Source organism: Lissotriton vulgaris, chromosome 8 (assembly GCF_964263255.1).
Source record: "Lissotriton vulgaris chromosome 8, aLisVul1.2, whole genome shotgun sequence".
NCBI lineage: Eukaryota > Metazoa > Chordata > Amphibia > Caudata > Salamandridae > Lissotriton > Lissotriton vulgaris.
Window position 1 is genome coordinate 1,564,236,485 of NC_141696.1, and position 21,892 is coordinate 1,564,258,376.

The 21,892-nt window shown below is 48.1% G+C and overlaps 1 protein-coding gene across 2 annotated transcripts in view; it reads right to left on the minus strand.

The window, feature by feature from the left end:
- Nucleotides 1-21,892, minus strand: part of GDAP2 (ganglioside induced differentiation associated protein 2) — a 305,146-nt gene that overhangs the window by 236,582 nt on the left and 46,672 nt on the right. The window contains exons 1-2 of one of the 2 annotated variants that reach the window (XM_086935836.1): nt 17,966-18,413; nt 2,036-2,280 (exon numbers count right to left, since the gene is read on the minus strand). In XM_086935836.1, coding sequence (XP_086791962.1) covers nt 2,036-2,214 — 179 coding nt within the window. In that variant the 5' untranslated portion in view covers nt 2,215-2,280; nt 17,966-18,413. Of the gene's footprint in view, nt 1-2,035; nt 2,281-17,965; nt 18,414-21,892 lie in introns of those variants that run through there. The other variant, XM_086935835.1, reaches the window with a different exon arrangement.

Below are 21,892 nucleotides of genomic sequence, written 5' to 3' on the forward strand. Positions count from 1 at the left end.
GACAGCGTGAGTGCACAAGGAGTCTACTGAAGACCCCCGGGAGTGATATCTCTGTGCCAGACAGCTTGAGTGTAGAAGGAGTCTACTGAAGACCCCCAGAGTGATATATCCGTGCCAGACAGCGTGAGTGCACAAGGACTCTACTGAAGACCCCCCAGAGTGATAACTCTGTGCCAGACAGCGTGAGTGCACAAGGAGTCTACTGAAGACCCCCGGAGTGATACATCCGTGTCAAACAGCGTGAGTGCACAAGGAGTCTACTGAAGACCTCCGGAGTGATATATCCGTGTCAGACAGCGCGAGTGCATAAGGAGTCTACTGAAGACCCCCGGAGTGATATATCCGTGTCAAACAGCGTGAGTGCACAAGGAGTCTACTGAAGACCTCCGGAGTGATATATCCGTGTCAGACAGCGTGAGTGCACAAGGAGTCTACTGAAGACCCCCCGGAGTGATATCTCTGTGCCAGACAGCGTGAGTGTAGAAGGAGTCTACTGAAGACCCCCAGAGTGATATATCCGTGCCAGACAGCGTGAGTGCACAAGGACTCTACTGAAGACCCCCCGGAGTGATATCTCTGTGTCAGACAGCGTGAGTGCACAAGGAGTCTACTGAAGATCCCCGGCGTAATATATATACGAGTCTACTGAAGACCGCCGGAGTGATATATCCGTGTCAGACAGCGTGAGTGCACAAGGAGTCTACTGAAGATCCGCAGCGTAATATATACGAGTCTACTGAAGACCCCCAGAGTGATATATCCGTGTCAAACAGCGTGAGTGCACAAGGAGTCTACTGAAGACCCCTGGAGTGATATATCTGTGTCCAACAGCGTGAGTGCATAAGGAGTCTACTGAAGACCCCCTGGAGTGATATCTCTGTGCCAGACAGCTTGAGTGCAGAAGGAGTCTACTGAAGACCCCCAGAGTGATATATCAGTGTCAGACAGCGTGAGTGCAGAAGGAGTCTACTGAAGACCCTCTATGTGACATATCTTTGCAATGAGTCTACTGAAGACTCTCGGTGTACAAATGATGCAGAAAGAAAGAGCATTGGGCCCCTTATGCGTATCACACTTCATTAAGATTGGAACTATTCCTAAACAACATAATACATAAGCAACATTTCGATGCTTCGCGAACATAGTTAACCTTTTTATTAGTAGGATTTGGTCCTGCGGTGCAAATTTTAGTGGGTCATCTGCACACTGAAATTAAAAAGTCTCACAAATTGCTCAAAACTTGGAAGGCAAGTTCTTGTGTTACAAGTATCCACCGATTACCATGCCAATGAACCTCCAGCTCTTGCTTGTCAGCTTCTAGTCGGAATCAAGGACTCAGAATTAAATACAAATAAGCATACAGCAACAGCTGGAAGGGCTCACACAGCTGCCATATGCAGGCCAGCGTCTCTATGTGCCACTAAAGAGCATCTCTGTGACCTGTGCACACATCCAAAAACTGTAGTGGTCCGGGTGGGTGATTCAGGACGTCGGACCGTCCTTCCAGTCCCCATCCCCACTGGTCCTCAGCACGGTCTACCATCCCTAATCACCAGCCAGGCTAGATTCAGCACCCCAGAACCATCAGTGTTTCTAGATTCACTTCTCGGGAAACCTTCTCTCCACCAGGACGCAGCCATGCCCTTGCATACCATGCTTAGACATCTAGACCACCGCCCCTTTTATCTAGTCTCCTAGAGACCCCCTTGGAAGCCAGGGACAAACACTCCTCAAGACACGGAAAAACTATTGCCAAAGCCAGTCTGTAATTCTGGAGCTTGAACCACCTCTCACACTGCCAGACTGAGACACTGCTCAGTTGAAGCCACAGAGCGTTCCCCAAGCACTCATTCACCTCCCCAGGAGTCACAGTGCTCTTAAGTCGCTCATCTGATCCAATCTGAGCAGCTGAACCATGCTCCTTAGCCCACATCGGGAAGCTGCAATGTCACAGACCTGGGATCTTGAGACACTTGAAGCAGCTCTCAATCACCCACAATGAACGCTGGCAAATGTGGATGTACCTCAGCCTTACCATAAAATCACCTTTGAACTGATGTCCGGACGGCACGGGAAAGGGGAGCGCATTTCCCCATCAGGAACATCCTTGCACCCCCCATTAGAGGAGTTTGTATGGTCTGCCTCATAGGAATCATTCCAACTCTTCAGGGCATCCACGTCCACAAACTGCGATGGCGCTCCCAGGGGATCCATGGGGCGACCACTTCAAGCCGATGAGGCCCTCCACTCTGCAGAATGTGGACTCCAAGGGAGCACTCTCTGTTGATACAAAAGAAACAAGGCATGATGTTCTCCCTTCACCCGGAATCACATAGCAAAGAAACATTCAGAAGCATCAATGTAGAGTGCACATTGTTATCGAGTCGGAAGGGATCTGATCGCCTTCGACCCGGAATGACATACCACAGAAACATCCCTAAGCATCAATGTAAATTGAACAAGGTTTGAAGTCTGAGGGCATCTGATCACCTTCAACCCGGAATGACATACCACAGAAACATCCCTAAGCATCAATGTACAATGAACATGGTTTGAAGTCTCAGGGGATCTGATCACCCTTGACGCAGAATGATCGACAAAGAAACATCCCTACAGTACCAATATAGAGTGAACATTGTTATGAAGTCTGAGGGGATCGGATCACCTTCGACCAGGAATGATCCATCACAGAAACACTCTGAAGCATCAATGTAGAGTGAACACAGTTATGAAGTCGTAAGGGATCTGGTCTGATCACCCATGACCCAGAATGATCAACAAAGAAACATTCTGAATCATCAATGCAGAGAGAACTTGGCTTCAAGTCTGAGGGGGTCTGATCACCTTCGACCAGGAACGACAGCAAAGAAACATCCCTAAGCCTCAATGTAGAGTGTACATTGGTACTGAGTCTGAAGGGATCTGATCACCCTTGACCTAGAATGATAGACAAAGAAACATCTCTATGCATCAATGTAGAATGAACGTGGTTTCAAGTCTGAGGGAATCTGAGGACCCTTGACCCAGAATGACATACCACAGAAACATCCTCAAGCATCAATGTAGAGAGCACATTATTATTGAGTCTGAAGGGATCTGTTCACCCTTGACGCAGAATGATCGACAAAGAAACATCCCTAAGCATCAATATAGAGTGAACGTGGTTTCATGTCTGAGGGGATCTGATCAACGTTGGCCCGGAATGACATACCACAGAAACATCCCTAAGCATCAATGTAGAGTGAACGTGGTTTCAAGTCCGTGAAGATCTGAATTCCCTTGACGCAGAATGATCGACAAAGAAACATCCCTAAGCATCAATGTAGAGTGAATGTGGTTTCATGTCCGAGGAGATCTGAGGACCCTTGACCCAGAATGACATACCACAGAAACATCTCTATGTATCAATGTAGAGTGAACATGGTTTCAAGTCCAAGCAGATCTGAATTCCCTTGACGCAGAATGATCGACAAAGAAACATCCCTAAGCATCAATGTAGAGTGAATATGGTTTCAAGTCTGAGGAGATCTGAGGACCCTTGACACGGAATGACATACCACAGAAACATCCTTAAGCATCAATGTAGAGTGCACATTGTTATTGAGTCTGAAGGGATCTGTTCACCCTTGACGCAGAATGATCGACAAAGAAACATCCCTAAGCATCAATGTAGAGTAAACGTGGTTTCAAATCTGAGGAGATCTGAGGACACTTGACCCGGAATGACATACCACAGAAACATCCTTAAGCATCAATGTAGAGTGCACATTGTTATTGAGTCTGAAGGGATCTGTTCACCCTTGACGCAGAATGATCGACAAAGAAACATCCCTAAGCATCAATGTAGAGTGAACGTGGTTTCATGTCTGAGGGGATCTGATCAACGTTGGCCGGGAAAGACATGCCACAAAAACATCCCTAAGCATCAATGTAGAGTGAATACGGTTTCAAGTCTGAGGAGATCTGAGGCCCCTTGACCCGGAACGAAATACTATATTAACATCCCTAAGCATCAATGTAGAGTGAATATGGTTTAAAGTCTGAGGAGATCGAAGGACCCTTGACCCAGAATGACATACCACATAAACATCCCTAAGCATCAATGTAGAGTGAACGTGGTTTCATGTCTGAAGGGATCTGAGGACCCTTGACCGAGAATGATCGACAAAGAAACATCCCTAAGCATCAATGTAGAGTGAACGTGGTTTCAAGTCTGAGGAGATCTGAATTCCCTTGACGCAGAATGATTGACAAACAAACATCCCTAAGCATCCATGTAGAGTGCACATTGTTATGAAGTCTGATGGGATCTGATCACCTTCGACCCGGAATGACATAGCATCAATGTACAGTGAACATTATTATGAAGTCTGAGGGGATCTGATCACCCTTGACGCGGAATGATCAACAGAGAAACATCCCTAGGCATCAATGTAGAGTGAACGTGGTTTCAAGTCTGAGGGGATCTGAGGACCCTTGACCTAGAATGATCGACAAAGAAACATCCCTAAGCATTAATGTAGAGTGCACATAGTTATGAAGTCTGAGGGGTTCTGATGATTCCATGTCGGGACCGGAGGAGAGGATTATGCGTAACTTTCTTCACTCCATTAATAATAAGTATAAAGGTAAAAAGTTAAAAACACAGCAACAATACTACAACAGGGAGTAACCATGGCCACCAAGAGTCCAATCCAGTAACAGCCCGATAGTCTATATAACACAGAACATGCCATAGTCCTTCCTCTTTCTTCACTGCTCTACGTCAGTTAAGTTGCCTTTCCATTCCTTCCTGCTATTGTTAGTGGGATAGTGGGGCATTCAGGCATAGTGCTGCTTAGTTTAATATATTTTATTGGGGTGTGTTTTTATATTTCATTAGCGAGCATTCGCATCGCTTCTTAGGCTGTATTTTAGACTCCCCGCGCAGCAGGCAAACCGTCCAAGCGCGTCTTCCTTCTAATGCGCGGGTACGCTAGGCGGTGCTCTTTCGCGCTTCCCAGGGCTTTCTTCATGCCGCGGAGAACCTGTCCGCACTCCAGCGGCCCTGTAGCCCTGAGAGAGGTAGAGCGGTATCCTGCTGTGTGCTTCCTCTCTCTAACCCTCGCCTGATACTGTGGAGGCGGTAAGACAGCAGGGCCTGGCCCAGATTTCATTTTTTGTGTGAATTACTGGTACGAGTGGCAGGAGTGCAACCTTGGAAGTATATGTTTTGTCTATCCTATCACCAAAGCAGAGCACCGGCGACGGGGCTGCGCCTTTGCAAATCTCTCAGGGCGTACTGGTGCTCTCTCCCTTAAACAAAATGGAGTCCCAGAGGGACCATGACTCTCCACCCTCATGTGCCTCTGAAGTGGCATGTTCGATCCAGAGGACATCTAATGACCACATTCTGCGGAGTGGGTCCCTGACAAAAAGGTAGCGGAGTATGTAGCGAGCATGATCCATCACCCGCTTAGTAAAGAGGTTAGGGCCCGACTATGGGCAGAGTGTCCCAGACTGTCCCTAGACGATACGGTCACAGCGACCCCAGATATCGATCCTAAATTATGCACCTTCTTCACCAAATACATGAGGGATCCCAAGAAAGGGATAGACTGGTCCAGGCAGGTATGCCAGGACAAGCGTCTGGATGTAGTGAATCTCTTAACCAAGATCATCAAATTGGCGGAACAGGCCAAGCAGTTAGGGAAACCCTTACCAACAGACGATGTAGCAGGATGGGTGCAGAGGGCAACGTACCTTCTGGGCAACGCCAACTACATCCTTTCTCTGCGGAGCACCACCGTTCCCTTCTGATCAAAATTGACCCCAGGCTGGGAGAAATGTCAGCCTCAGAGACCGGTCCAATAGCGCAGGGTACCCTGTTTGGTGAACCTATCACCAAAGAACTAGGAAAGTTAGTCTCCATGTTCTCAGCCCTCGACAAATCTCAATCTTCAATGAAGACGATCTTCCCGGGGAAGGTTTTTGGAAGAGGCAGGGTCACTCCACCAGCCGCCAGTCCTACCAAGGCCCTAACAGAGCCTAAGCAAAGAGAAACAATGGGTGGCACAATGGCCGCCAAGGGACCTTCTATCCCTCCGGCGTCTGCGGTAGAGGGACAGATAACCAATCCAGAGGAGGAGCCAACAACAGATACAACGTTAAGCCCCGTTCTGTTATCACTTCTCCGATTGGGAGGAGGTTGAGCTTTTTTGTACCGGTGATCAACCTCGGGTCCTTCAACAAGTGGCTGGTTTACCACCACTTCAAGATGGAGGGTATTCACAACCTCAGGGATATGCTTCTTGAGGAGGACTAGTTAGCACGTCTGGATCTCAAGGACGTCTACTTGACAGTCCCCATCTTCCCTCCTTGTTGCAGGTACCTCCACTTCGAATGGAGAGGGCCGATCTTCTGAGTTCCAGGGTCTCCCATTCGGCCCATGTTCTGCACCTTGGTGCTTCATGAAGCCCCTCAAACCAGGGCTGGAATACCTCCGGACTCTGGGCATCAGGTTAATAATCTACCTGGACGACATCCTGTTGATGGACCAATCACGGAACCTCCTAGTAGCTGATCCGAACACCACCATTTCTCTCCTTCGAAACCTTGAGTTTGTCCTAAGCCAACAGAAGTCGGATCTGACGTCTCACAGACCATGACATTTCTAAGTTTCTACAGACTCCATGGCAGAGATCTTGAATTTGCAGGGCCAGAAAATAACTGAGAGCAAGAAGGAGCGGAAGAGAGTTCTCAGGAGAGACATGATTTCTCTGCGACAACTATCCAGGGCTGTTGGCTTATTATCGTACTCGATACAAGCCATCTTCCCGGGCCCTCTACACCACAGAGTCCTCTAGGGGCTGAAGTCAGCTCACCTTCGGAAGGGCCTTACTAATTCGGAGCTGGTCACCTGGTCGTCAGAAGCGATGAAGTGGTGAAAGTCCACATGGAGGCCTGGAACGGGCGGGCAATCTTTGGCTCCCGCCCAGACCTGTTGGTAGAATCGGATGGCAGCTGCCTGGGTTGGGCAGCCAGATGCAGATCGATGGGAGGCAGATGTTCCTCCACATCAACTGTCACGCTTCTGGCGGGCTCGTTTGCTATTCAATCCCTCACGAGGAACAAGATATCGTGCTGCGTACTTTTGAGTTTGGACAACGCGAGAGCAGTGCAATATATCAATCGGCTAGGAGGTACCTGTTCACATGATCTGGCTAAACTAGCCAAGTTTTTTTGCTATTATTGCCTCCAATGGCAGATCTCGGTGACGGCAGTATATCTCCCAGGAGCAATGAACTCGGTAGCGGACTGAACTCCAAACACCTAGCGACTGGAGACTCTCTCCGGAAGTATTTCAAGCTCTCATGTCACTTTGAGGTCCTTGCCAGCTGAACCTTTTTGCCTCCTGATGGAACACCAAAATTCCCCGCTGTGTCAGCTGGTGACCAGACCTGGGGGCAGAGACAGGGTGGACTCCTTCCTGCAAGATGAGTTGATAGCTCAGGCCTATGTTTTCCCTCCCTTCCTATTTATCCAGTGAGTGGCAAGTCAGGTCAGGTGTCAGAGGGCCTCTGTGGTGTTGACCACTGCGATCTGCCGCTCACAAGCATGGTTCCCTTCTCTTCCGGAGGAAGCATGGGCCCCTTCGGTACGTCCACTATCCTTTGCTGGGATCCTGCCGGATCCCCTGGGCCATCCACATCCTCTGGTCCTCCCGGGCCAGCTTCATCTCATAGCATGGCGGATTTCAGGAGACGCTGGCAAGAAGTCAGCCTTTCGCAGGGAGCTGAATTCCTCATCTAACAGGCATGGGTCCTAGGAAGTACTAAGAGGTACAAATTTGCTTGGAGAAGGTGGGTGCGTTGGTGTGTGGAGAAACACTTGGATCCCATCGGCACCAGTGTTGCTGATGTCGTAAACTTCCTAGCAGAACGCTTTCAAGAGGGTTTGGCAGTCTGCACCATCACCTCCTTCAGGACGGCTATCTCAGCGGGTCATATTCCAGTGAACAATGTTCCAGTGGGTGTACAGTGGGGTAAAGTCCTCAAAAGTATCAGAATGTCCCGTCCCCCGGAACCCTGATACATGGGCTTGTGTTATGTCAAACTGGTCCTACGTTTGCGGACATCCTGGCAAGACAATCAATACCTATCCAGGAAGGAGATTTCAGCGAAGCTGACAATGTTGCTCTGTCACATTTCTTGTACGAGAGCGTCGGATGTACGGGATCTAGACCGGTGAGCTAGAATTTTTATTTCTGACGAGGTATGGGGGCGGGGGGTCATATTCAACGACTCCAGGAGAACGAAGAAGAGTACCAGGTCGGTATCTTATTTAGCTTTTCCAGATACCCACAAACCGTGAGTGTACAGTTGCCTGATGGCATACGAGGATATGAAACTGGCGGTTAACCCACGAAGGGAACGGCAACTCTTGATTGCCACCAAAAAGCCTTGCAAGGTGGTGTCATCTCACACCATTGCCAGATGGCTGTGATGGGCCATGGCGGAACCCGGCAATGACATCACTGATTTTGGAGCTCACTCCACCAGCGGGCGATGGCCTCCAAGGCAGTCCAGGTAGGGGGTAGACTGGAAGATATCACAAATGCAGTGGATTGGTTTAAAATAGAACCTTTTGAAGGTGGAGGCCGAGGACCAATCAACTACGCAGTCGCACTTTTGGTAAATAAGCTTTAAACATGCACAATCCTCACCCCCGGTCCTGACACAGAATGAAACATGTCCTAGTTAGCATGAAGGAAAGTTTCAATTCTATTAAGGACGCAGAGGCGAGGATTATCCTCTCCGGCATGGATTAATTGCTGCCAGCCTTGGAGGAAAAGGAGAAGAAACTCAACCCCTATGCTGGAACTAAGTGAACTGGACTGTGTCCAGCAGGGATGTATTCTGACCTCACTTAATTTCAATGCACTGATATGTTCTTGTTGGAGTTGTGAGCTGCTCTTTCTCCTTTAAGAGCGGCTCGCAATCTCCACGTCATTTCTGCTTGTATTTGGAGTGTGGCCTCACGCTCTGATGTTATTTAAAATGCCTATCAAAATACTTATCTGTATGCACATCTCGCACAATGTTATGTTTTAAAATATGTCCTCGCTGATGCGCTTTCGTCGTTGCTTCCTTTGCGGTTTGTGAGGGCAGTTGCGACGAGGACGCTGCAGGAGTTGGTTGTGGGTTCTCTCTACTTATACTCTCAAATAAACACTTACAATTTAAGTGCCACGCTTCATGTGCCTGATTTCAATCTCCACATTTGGCGACGAGGACTACTGCCACCCACCGACCGACAAAGAGAAAGAAAATCCCTTTTCAAATTTTCACGGAGTGCTTACTTCAACCCTTCACCGGCTTACGAAGCTCGACACTTCACGATTGAAAAAGAGTTTTGGATCAGCCCCCTCACGCGGTGACGATTTCCTGTTACACGCTATGAGTGCTCTGGTTGGTCAATTTCTACTTTTTGAGCGTGTTTAAGGTCCGGAAAGGGAAAGGCAGCAGTTGCCTAGCACCGCTGCTACCGATCGTCGTTTCTCTTGAAAGAGGACAAGATTTCAGTCCCATTTTCCTACGCTAAGAAGATTTTAAGGGTATGAATTGCCTGTCCTTCGGTGACAGGCACACCATTTTCTATTTTAACTATTTATTTTAAAAAAAGTAAACGAGCAATACAAGTACTTTGTTGAAAATTAGTGTGACTATATTACAAGTACACTAATACAAGTACAGTGTTCAGACCAAAGTCACTACATTTTACAAGAGTGCAACACAAATACTTTGAAGCAAGAACTATATTCAACTACGTTTGATAGAATATATAATACATTTTGACTGTCTGATTTCATTACATGGTTCGAGTGCAATTTAAAGGGACAATTTATTTAAAATTACATACTCTACCTTCGATCAGTCAAGTTTTAAATATCATACATTTTCATGGCATCTAATAACCAACTTTTAAAGTTAGTTGACTTTCTGCCATCACCAGGTAAACCTGCAATTGTCTGGAAACATTGGCTTAATTAATTCCAGAAGTACCTAGTTGCCAATGATGCTATTGAGTATGATCCAAAGAGGAAATTTGCATTATTATATAGTCATTTAGGATTTGAAGGCCAAAAAGTTTTCAATAATTTACCACAAATCCCAGCTCCTGCAGGTGCTGAAGAAGGATGGAATGTGTATTCAGAGGGTCTAGCTAGACTCTCGAGAAAGTTTACAGAAGTACCCAGTACACTTTTGGAACGCTTTAATTTCATGAAGAGGAAGCAGAACGTAGATGAATCTATAGAAGACTACATTTCAGTTTTAAGACATTTGGCTTCCACATGTGACTTTGGAGCGGTGTTAGACACCTGTCTCAGAGATCAATTTGTATACCATTGTGCTTCAAACAAAATTCAAGAAAGATTATTAGGTTGTGCGAACCCGACATTGAGTGAAACTATTGACATAGATAAGGGTATAGAAAGATCGATTGTTTCTTCAAAAGGTTATAACTAATGATTTCCCCCCTCAAGCTCCTCAGTAGCGGTGGTATCTAATGAGGACCTTCAAGTTTCAGCCATTGATACCAGAGGCAGGTTTAATAGAGTACCTTTTAAGAAACCTAAAAATTTCTGTTTCAGGTGTGGATCTCGCAATCATTTGGGAAACAATCCCAATTGCCCTGCCTCATTCAAGAAATGTTCAAAATGTGGTAAATTAGGCCATTTTATGTCTGTTTGTAAATCTCAAAAGAACACTGTGAGAGTCAGTTCTATTGAGCCACTCCCCATACATGTTCACAAGATTTTAAGAAAATGTTTTTAGCATTATCAGATGACAATTTGGAGGAACTGTCAATCAAAGGACCTTATTGCCAGGCTATGATATCTAATATCCTTATTGATGTGATGGCTGACTCGGGCGCACCCATTACAATCATTCCTGACTGGTTGTTTATGGAAAATTGGAAAGATAGACAGCTGTCTCAGACTGATGTTCTCTGTTAGACGGGGACCCAGAGGGTCGGCCAAGCAAGGGGGAAGAGGCCTCCTGGCGAGGGCCCTCCCTCTCAGTGTGAGGCAGGATAACAAAGCTATGCTTGAGAAACTTTGCAAGGAGGGTGTTATTACACCTACCGACTCGTCAGAATGGGTAAGTCCAATTGTTATCATTATAAAAAAGAATAACGAAATTAGTCTGTGTGTGGACCTTCGCACTCTTAATAAGAATATAATAGTTGACTGCTACCCCTTACCCAAGGTACAAGATTTGTTAGCAAATTTGGGAGGAGCAAAAGTGTTTTCGTTATTGGACCTCAGATCAGCGTACCATCAGATACCGCTTGCCGCAGAAAGTCAAGACCTTACTACTTTGATCACACCTCTTAGTGCCTTCAAGTATCTACGTATGCCATTTGGTCTTGCCTCTGCGGCAAGCGTGTTCCAGAAATGTATGGATACTATCCTTAAAGGTATCTCTGGGGTACAAGCCTTTCAGGACGATGGTCTTATCTTTGCTAGATCTGAAAGAGAACACAATCTCATCTTGGAAAGGGTTTTATCTGCTTTTAAAGATGTTGGAATTACTAACAGGACAGAAAAGTGTAGATTCCAGGTAAATCAACTAGACTATCTTGGTCACTGTATCACAAAAGATGGTATCAAACCCAAAGAGTCACTTGTTTCTGCTAGAGACACTGTTCCTCCCAAGGATAAAGACACTCTTAGGTCATTTCTTGGACTCTGCGTGTACTATTCTTGTTTCATCCAAGGATAATTGTTCAGTCTTTGAGGGAATTGTTGCGCAAGGGGTAGGCTTTCATTTGGTCTGATGAGGTTCAGAGTGCTTTCTCTGAAATCAGAATGGCAATTACTTCTGCACCCATTTTGTCTCCCTTTACTCCTGGGCAACCTTGTGTGTCTGTTGATGCCAGCCAATTGGGCATAGGAGCGGTCTTATCTCAGCATTTTGATAACAAAGAACACACCATTGCATATGCTTCACGGTCCTTACTCTCCTCAGAAAAGAATTATAGTACAATAGGGAAGGAGGCGTTGGGTTGCACTTGTGCAGTGAAGAAATTTAAGGATCCTCAATAAGTTACATGAGTATAATTTTGACATCAAGTACTTACCTGGTGGAAAGAATGGTCGGGCAGATTGCCGGTCAAGGATGCCTATTGAGGAGGTATCATCCACTGTGCAAGATAAAGTGGAGTGTGTGGTAGCTCATATTGATGATATGTTGCATGAAGATTCCCCATTGTCTAAAGACTCATGGGTTTCTGAACTTGCTGAAGATACCCTTCTGCAAAGTGTTATGTCTTATGTCAGATCTGGTTGGCCTCATGAGAGAAATCTCCCTTCAAATGTTAAACCTTTGCGCAGGTCTCTGATGATTTATCTATTGTCTCTGGGTTTTTATTTTGACATGATTCATTGGTTCCTCCTTCCAAGCTGAGATTTTTGTTGTTCAAGAAGAGTCATGAAGGACATATGGGTGTGTCTGCGACCATTAGAAATTTAAAGCAATTTTATTGGTGGCCAGGTCTTGATTCTCAGGTGAAGATGTGGATCTCTGATTGCAGCACGTGTCTTATTTCAAACAAACATTGGAGAACTTTTGAACCAAATATCCATAGGGTCCCACTACCCGATTCTCCTTGGGAAAAGGTCGCTTTGGATTTGGCTGGGCCATTTGAGCTTCTTCCTGCAAATATGAGACATCTGTTAGTTTTGATTAATTACTTTTCTAAATGGGTGTATTTTCGTTTTGTTTCAGTTCCAGATACTACTGCTGTTATCAAATGTTTGAAAAACATTTTTGATGTTGAGGGTCCCCTTAAACTTATTATAACACACATTGGCACTCAATTTAAATGTCATCAGATGTTGAGGTTTGTTCAGAATTTACAAATTAAGCATCTTACTGTTGCTCTCTATTCTCCTTCATCAATGGTCTTGTTGAACGTATTAATAGATATTTAAAGGAAGGAGTTCAAACTGCTTTGTCAGCTGGTTTCAGGTGGAAGATTTCTTGAGGCAAAAACTTTGGGCCTACCATAACACTCCTCACAGTACTACAGGGGTTTCTCCATTCAACATGCTGCGTCACAGATCAGCTGTTTGAAACCTCTGTCCTCATTGACAGAACCCTTGAAATCTCCTGAGGCGGAAGCCGGGAGACCGACGATCATTTTAAAAACTGTCACTTTTCTTACTTGTTTGTGTCACAACGTAAAATTGTATTTTAAAAAGCGCACTCACCCGGCAAGCACCCCAGCAGCGGGCTAGAGTCACGCTCAAACAGCGACCCCTTCGCTGCAACGAAGATAGCCAGGAAATCACTTTCCGCCGCCATTCACGGTGAGGAAGCGAGGCCACGCCCACCTGAGGCCACGCTCACCCGCCCCCTTTTCTACCTATAAGGATGTGTAATCACCGGACGCGCAGCGGACGGGCGCAGCGGGCGCGCCGTCAGCGCGCCGAAGGCGCGCCAAAGGCAAGCCCGTCTGGGCCCGTCCGGACCCAGACGGCCCCAGGCCCCGTTACTCTGCCGGGTGGCCCTCAGGATCGAGTGATGTATACAGCAGATACATTACGCGCCCTACGACCTAAGAACATCCTTGCCTGCCACCACACGCTTACCGCAGGTAATGCATTTTCGATCTGTCCACGATGCAATCAGACCCCCCCCCCTGAAATCTACCACACTCGCTTTGAAGCTGGGACTTCTTAACTGCCGCTCCCTCCCCAAACATGCTACCGAAGTAAATCTCTTGATCCAGAATCAGGAGCTTGACCTACTGTTCATAACGGAAACATGGCTATCAGACAACACCGACCCGGACGTCGTCGCGGCCCTCCCCACTGGGTATGTCTGTCAAGCTTTAAATAGACCTAGAGGGAGAGGAGGCGGGGTAGCTATAATTCACAGGGAACAATTTACCTGTCGGATGGCCAACGCTGGTATCGAGGATTGCGAGAGCGGCCAATTCTCCATCCAAATCTCCCCAGCTCTTACCCTGGCAGGGCTTTTGATCTACCGCCACCCAGGGGTCCCAGGTAATTTTATCAACGCCGTATTCGAATCTGTATCACAACTAGCCTCCTCCACCTCCAATTTCCTTATACTAGGTGACTTGAACTTCCACTTCCTGGACCCCACGGATCGAGCAGCCTCGGACATTAGACACGATTTAACATCTTTAAAGATTCATCTAGTGAACAACGAGCCTACCCATGAGAAGGGCCACCTATTGGACCCTATCCTTACCAATATAGCAACGGTGACCACCAACTTACCTGTGACCCTACCATGGATGGGCCACTTTCTGGTCCCTTTTTCCTGGGAAATCCCCACACCTACTCACTCAACCCCTAAAACCCAGGTTACCGACCGACAATGGCGCAAACTGTCACCTGAGAAATGGGCTGCCTCCCTTGCAGAATCCATCCCCGAGCTCTCCTCTGACTCCAACACAGCTGACAAACAGTTTAGCGATTGGATCACTTCGTCCCTTGATACGTTGCTCCCGAAAACTACCACCTTTAAACAACCTAAAAGAATATCCCCCGCTTCATGGTACACTCCAGAGCTTAAAGCTCTGCATCAAGAGTGCAAAAAAACCGAACGCTCTTGGAGACGCGACAAATCAGGAACCAATAAGAACATCTACTCTATTTCTCTTCTGACCTACAAAACCGCTATTCGCAAAACCAAAAGCGTGTTCTTTCAGGAGAGAATAGAGAAAGCGGGATGCTCCAGTAAGGAAGCATACGCCATCCTTAAAGAGCTCTCAAAGCCCCCAGAACAAGGACTAGGACCTCCCTCCGATCCTAAAGCCGACCAGGAGAAATGCCAACAATTGGCTAATTTCTTCCATGATAAAATCCGACTAATTCTGGACTCAATTCCCCCCTCTAGCCCGGAGGAAGAAATCGCTTTCCCACACACTTCCACCTGTCTGTCCACGTGGGGCCAGGTCACGATAGACGAGGTGAGAAATACGTTCAACTCCATGAAGAGCGGCTCCCCTAGGGACCCTGCTCCTCTTCGGATCCTTAAGGAGGTAGCCCCCACTATCATCCCCTCCCTTACCCATCTGATTAATACTTCACTCCAACAAGGAGTTGTACCCTCGAGCTGGAAGAAGGCTGTGGTAAAAGCCCTACTGAAGAAACCTGCTCTCGATCCCGAGAACCTGGCGAACTACAGGCCCATTTCCCTACTCCCAGGAGTTAGCAAGATCGCGGAAAAGTTAGTCAACAGGAAACTCTCGCAGTTTCTAGAGGCCAATAACAAATTAAAAAGTTCCCAGACGGGCTTCCGACTAGGACAGGGCACGGACATTGCCCTCCTGGCAGCGGTAGAGGAGGCCAGAGCGCTATTGGATGGGGGAGGATCAGTGGCAGTGATCCTCCTCGACCTTAGCGCGGCGTTCGATACCGTTGACCACCAACTCCTCATCGAAAGATTGGCAAGAGTTGGAGTGGAAGGTACAGCCTTATCTTGGCTTTCATCTTTCCTGGCCCAACGGTCTTATCAGATTTGGGAGAAGAACGCCCGCTCCTCCGAAATGCCCCTCCAATGTGGTGTGCCTCAGGGCTCTTCCCTGAGCCCTACATTATTTAATATCTATATGTCCACATTGGAGGAGGTTATCACCCCATTCGGAGTGAGCGTCGTCAGCTACGCTGACGACACACAATTAGTGGTGTCTCTGTCCCATCCCAAACAACAGAAAGCTGATCTCTTCAACTGCCTTACGCAGGTCCATCGTTGGATGAATAGATCAGCCCTAAAGCTAAATGGGACAAAAACTGAGGTCCTTATACTTGGCCCGAAAGGAACCTCACTCCCCCTGGACAGTTGGCCAGCCTGTCTTGGTCCTCCCCCTGACCCAAAAACAGAGGTGAAAAGTCTGGGTGTGTGGATCGATTCTGATCTCTCATTCACTTCGCAAGCAAAGAAGGTGGCAGGGACCTGCTTTGGTCTCTTAAAATCTTTGAGGAAAGTCCTGCCCCTTCTCCCCCCTAAATCTCAAAAACTACTAATCCAAGGTCTCATAATATCGAGACTAGATTACAGTAACGTGATTTATCTGGGCGCTCCCGAAGCGACCCTTAATAAACTGCAGAGAATTCAGAACACTGCCGCCCGGATTATCACAAACACCCCGGCCAGATCATCTGCTAAACCCGCTCTCAAACTCCTCCATTGGCTCCCCATAAGGGAGAGAGTCAAATTCAAGGCCTTGTGTCTCGTCCACAAAACTCTGCATAACCAAGGCCCCCCAGTCCTCAGCAATTTTGTCACCCCTTACATAACTTCTAGATCCCTCCGTTCCAATGCAGAAAACCTTATCAATACCCCAAGATTCAGGAAAACCCGATCAGGAGGAAGACGCTTCTCGGTACAAGCCGCCCGTCTTTGGAATTCACTCCCTCATGACTTACGGCTTGAACCACAAGGCTTTTTCCCTAGCCTCCGCGCCCCCCCCTGTTTTGATTTTTCACCCTTCCTCTTTTCCGCTCTCAGCTCCCGCTCCTCAGATCTGGTGAATTAGGGTTCTTTCAGCGCTGGGATACCTCCGGGTGACTATTGCGCTTTATAAAAATAAATAATAATAATAATAATAATAATAATAATTGGGTAAATGACTTGACTAACAGCAGCGTTCCTGTTGGAGATGATTTCCTTAAAATCAAGGAGCTTGTTAGGTCTAAACACAATGCTCTTTCTTTACATCATCGTGGTACTAGAAATGCAAAGGACGTTTTGTTTCCTGTTGGGGATTGGGTTTTAATTAAAAAACCTGCCAGAGTTAGAACAAGCATTTGCAATGCAATAGGTCTCGCATTATTTAAGTTTGAGCTATTATTATTGTAAATGGCAATGTTTTTTGCTTTATGCTATAGCTTTCTTATGTACATAAAAAGCTACATATAAAGTATTTGTTGTTAAAATTATTTATGCAGTATTTAAATTTGTTTGCATAAAAGATTACAAGAATATCTTAGCAAAAAAGTTAAACTTTTTAATGGTAATTGACTAAATGTCCATTTGTACATTTTAATTTCAAATAGGTAAGTGTAAACATCACAAATATATTGTGCAAACAGTGCAAAATATTTTAGCCATAAATATTTTTGTTTTATGAGGTAGTTTGTAAGAAAATGATTGTAAAAGGCAAACACTGTAATTAAAATGTAACATATAACAGTACAGTTATGGCTAGTAAACATACATTAGTAGTATAGTATAATTGTAAACAAGATTTAAATAAGACTACAGAAATTAGCATGAATTATCACTTTAATATCAACTTTACAAACATTTTGAAAACACGATCACAGCTGGTAATCATGCATTGGCTTGTTATTACAAGCATTTCATTTTAATAAATATTTCTGATTCCCAAAAACAAATATGACAGTCTCTCAAAATAATGGCTTTTCAGTTTTAGTTGTATCTTTGATCTCCATGTCATCAAGTACTCATGAATATTACTGCCCCATGGACAGAGTCTGGCTTTACATGTCTACATATTAACATCCAATTCCATGAACACCCATCGCATGCCAGGGATGACCATCACCGCTGGTGAAGAGAAGCACAATTGTGTCAAGAATGCCCACAATACGTTGTGGTCCCATTATACCAGGGATGGGCTCAATAATGCCAAAGATGCCAACATCATGCCAAGCATTGCTAGACTAAAAGTGGGAATAATTCTAACAGGGACACCACCAATAAATTAAGAAGGAACACCATTACGCTAAGGCAAGCATTACCGCCTTCGGGTAAAGTCCGCGCTATATAAAAATGCATAAATACATGAATAAAGAAATACCGCCTTCGGGTAAAGTCCGCGCTATATAAAAATGCATAAATACATAAATAAATAAATACCGCCTTCGGGTAAAGTCTGCGCTATATAAAAATGCATAATTAAATAAATAAATACATACCGCAAAACATCCTCGTTACTCTGCCGGCCTGCGACCAGGAAGTCAGGCAGGCCGGCGCGACACCCGGAAACAGGAAGTAGGAGGGCGGGAGCCTACCCCGCCTCCCACGGAAGAGCCGCGATTGGAGCCGTGTTGGGAGCAGGGAGCACCGGAGCAGGCAGGAGCCTACCCTGCGCCCCGGTGCCGAAGGAGGGAAGAAGAGTCCTGCTGCCGGGCCTTGCAGCTGAGGAGAGGAAGCCGGTGAGTGCGTTGCTGTGCGGCGTGCGGGCGGAGGGAGAGGAGCATGTAGGCGCGGGGGGGGGGGGGCCTGTGTATGTGTGTGTATGTGTGTGCGTGCGTGTGTGTATGTGTCTTGGAGTGCGTGTGTGTGACTGTGGGGGAGGGGGTGTGTGTGTGAGCGAGTGTCTGTCTGCGACGTGTGTGTGTGTGTGTGTCTGTGTGTGTCTGTGTCTGTGTGCATGCATGCGCGGTAGGCTGGGAGGGCGGCGCATGCGCAGTAGGCTGGGAGGGCGGCGCAGGACGGAACGTGCGCGTTCGCGCAGCCAAATCCGAATGCTAAAAATCGTGCCAGTTTCTTGTCCCTCATTCCCCGGCATCCGCCAGCTATAGAGTCTCTGTCCCTGTTCCAGGGCGAGACCTAAAAAGGGAGTCTAAACTCACCTTGCCAGTTAAAGTTATACCGGTTTCAAAAAATGCTGTTTTGTTAAAAGGAAAGGGGAGGTGGAATAGAAGATGTTTGGTCAAAATGACTAATGACCAAGCTTCCAAGATCATCTCTACCGAAAGAAAAGGTCTTCATGATGATGAGTCAATGAGTCGATGGTGCAAGCACTTTGTAATATTCATTCTGTTGTAATAATGTATGTTGTGCTTCGGGAGTGGCAGGCTCATGTTGCGGGTTCATCAGATGGGATGTTGCGTTGTGAGCGGTTGCCCCACGCTTGGCAGATGTTATGTGCTCATGGTATGTATTAAGCAGGGCACAAGTCCTAAAAACAGAAGTGGGGGACGCTGACGTCACGACAGGAAGTGACGAAAGGTGGCTTGCACCATCGACACATTGCCTCGCCTTCGCTCACCCCTTAGATGTGCTTGCATCAGAGACGCCAGCGTGTGAGCAGCGTTCTGAATGAGCTCCGATCTCGCCCCAGAGAGGCCAAAGAGTGAATGTGTGGTCGAGCTCCCGGTAAAATAAGGGGGGGGCGCCGTCCACCCGCGTGGTACCCCGACTCGAGCCCTAGTATAAGGGGTTCCCCCGATCCTCTTCGGTTCAGCTTCGAAGGTGGAAGGGGCGCAGGCGCTTCACTTCCTTCAGTGAAGGAGGCTGGAGTCTGCGTTGAATGGACTATCGACCGTCACTGGAGTGGACCATCATGGCCAGGGAGGGTTACTCCTGGTGCCTCCTGGGAGTTGTAGTACTGGTGCGGTTTTTTTACTTTTTACCTTTGAACTTGCTACGAATCAAGAGTGAAGAAGGTTCTGCCCGAGCCTCGCCTCCGCGTCCTTCGTGTTAACTCGGAAATGTTTCATTCCAAGAGACACAAGAAGACAAGGAGCGGGTCACAGACGCGCTCAGCCATGGACAGGACTCTCTTGACATCGACCACCCTGCAGAGCCCCGAGGATGCGCCTAGAGGACCATGTCTCGCCCACGGCCTCGGGGGCAAGATACTCAGCTGCTCTAGCTTGAGACCATTCACAAGGAACCCCCCCCCCCCCCGTCATAAAGTCCCTCGTAAAACCAGTGTCCACAAGCACCTGGGGCGCCGTCACAGACTGCCCTTCCATCACTCGTGACAGAAGCGCAGGGGCCTCTGCTGGAGAGCTGCGAGGGATGGCGCCACCAGTCAGAGGCCACTCATCGAATGGGCATTCCAAAGACGGCTGCTTGAGGAGGGAGACTAGAGGGCGCACCGACGCCATGGGCAGCCCATCGAGCACAGCTGCTTGAAGCCCCCGTCCAGGGCCCAGGCGCTGCTGGGAGAGGGAGGGGGGGGGGGGGCGTCACTTCCAAGATCTCACATGACCCCCCCCCGTTTGCTCCTGTGGCGGATCTCGTGAACATCACGAGTCTTAGGAAGTTGAGGTCGACGCATTTCCTGGTTGCCGGATGTGGAGGGCCTGCGGATCCCTGGCACTTGTGCAATGTGGGGCACGAGGAGAGCCGAGCCGTGCAACAGCCCCTGAAGCGATGCCAGCGCTCAGACGATTTCATGATACGAACAGCATCCCAGGCCGCACTGAATATCGAGTTTTGGACCCGGTCCAGACATTCACGTTGACAATACTCAGTGCTGTTGCCCATGCGCACCGGACTGGACAGGTTGGGGAAGCTTGCACGACTGCTGTGCGTGCAGGATCCGTCGTACGAGAGGGCAGGCTGCGCTGGCCACTATAATGCTAGTGTGTGCGTGTGTAACAGAATGCACACAGGCTGCCCCACTGAACTTGGGCCTGTATGTCCAGAAACCTTGCACTGCTCAGGGATATGCTCCACCTGATTGTCTGAGGGAAGCTTGCACTCCAAGCTGTGCTGTATCTGGTGGCTTGTGCGAGGGAAGCTTGCATTCCTCCTAGCTGTGCTGTGTCTGGTTGCTTGTGCGAGGGAAGCTTGCACTCCTAGCTGTGCTATATCTGGTGCCTTGTGAGAGGGAAGCTTGCATTCCTCCTTCCTCCTAGCTGTGCTGTTTCTGGTTGCTTGTGCGAGGGAAGCTTGCATTCCTCCTAGCTGTGCTGTATATGGTTGTTTGTGCGAGGGAAGCTTGCACTGATCCTCACTGTGCTGCGTCTGGTTGCTCGAGTTAGTGAAGCTTGCACTGATCCTCGCTGTGCTGCGTCTGGTTGCTCGAGTGAGTGAAGCTTGCACTGATCCTCACTGTGCTGCGTCTGGTTGCTCGAGTGAGAGAAGCTTGCACTGATCCTCGCTGTGCTGGGTCTGGTTGCTCGAGTGAGAGAAGCTTGCACTGATCCTCGCTGTGCTGGGTCTGGTTGCTCGAGTGAGGGAAGCTTGCACTGATCCTCGCTGTGCTGGGTCTGGTTGCTCGAGTGAGGGAAGCTTGCACTGATCCTCGCTGTGCTGCGTCTGGTTGCTCGAGTGAGGGAAGCTTGCACTGATCCTCGCTGTGCTGTGTCTGGTTGCTCGAGTGAGGGAAGCTTCCACTGCTCCTCGCTGTGCTGGGTCTGGTTGCTCGAGTGAGGGAAGCTTGCACTGATCCTCGCTGTGCTGCGTCTGGTTGCTCGAGTGAGGGAAGCTTGCACTGATCCTCACTGTGCTGCGTCTGGTTGCTCGAGTGAGAGAAGCTTGCACTGATCCTCGCTGTGCTGGGTCTGGTTGCTCGAGTGAGGGAAGCTTGCACTGATCCTCGCTGTGTGCGTCTGGTTGCTCGAGTGAGGGAAGCTTGCACTGATCCTCACTGTGCTGCGTCTGGTTGCTCGAGTGAGGGAAGCTTGCACTGATCCTCGCTGTGCTGTGTCTGGTTGCTCGAGTGAGGGAAGCTTCCACTGCTCCTCGCTGTGCTGGGTCTGGTTGCTCGAGTGAGGGAAGCTTGCACTGATCCTCGCTGTGCTGCGTCTGGTTGCTCGAGTGAGGGAAGCTTGCACTGATCCTCACTGTGCTGCGTCTGGTTGCTCGAGTGAGAGAAGCTTGCACTGATCCTCGCTGTGCTGGGTCTGGTTGCTCGAGTGAGGGAAGCTTGCACTGATCCTCGCTGTGCTGCGTCTGGTTGCTCGAGTGAGGGAAGCTTGCACTGATCCTCGCTGTGCTGTGTCTGGTTGCTCGAGTGAGTGAAGCTTGCACTGCTCCTCGCTGTGCTGTGTCTGGTTGCTCGAGTGAAGATTGCACAGATCCTCGCTGTAATGTAATGATGATACTTGTAAAGCGCACTGTTACACCATCTCGGGGTGTCCTGGCGCTGAAGACCTCTGGAG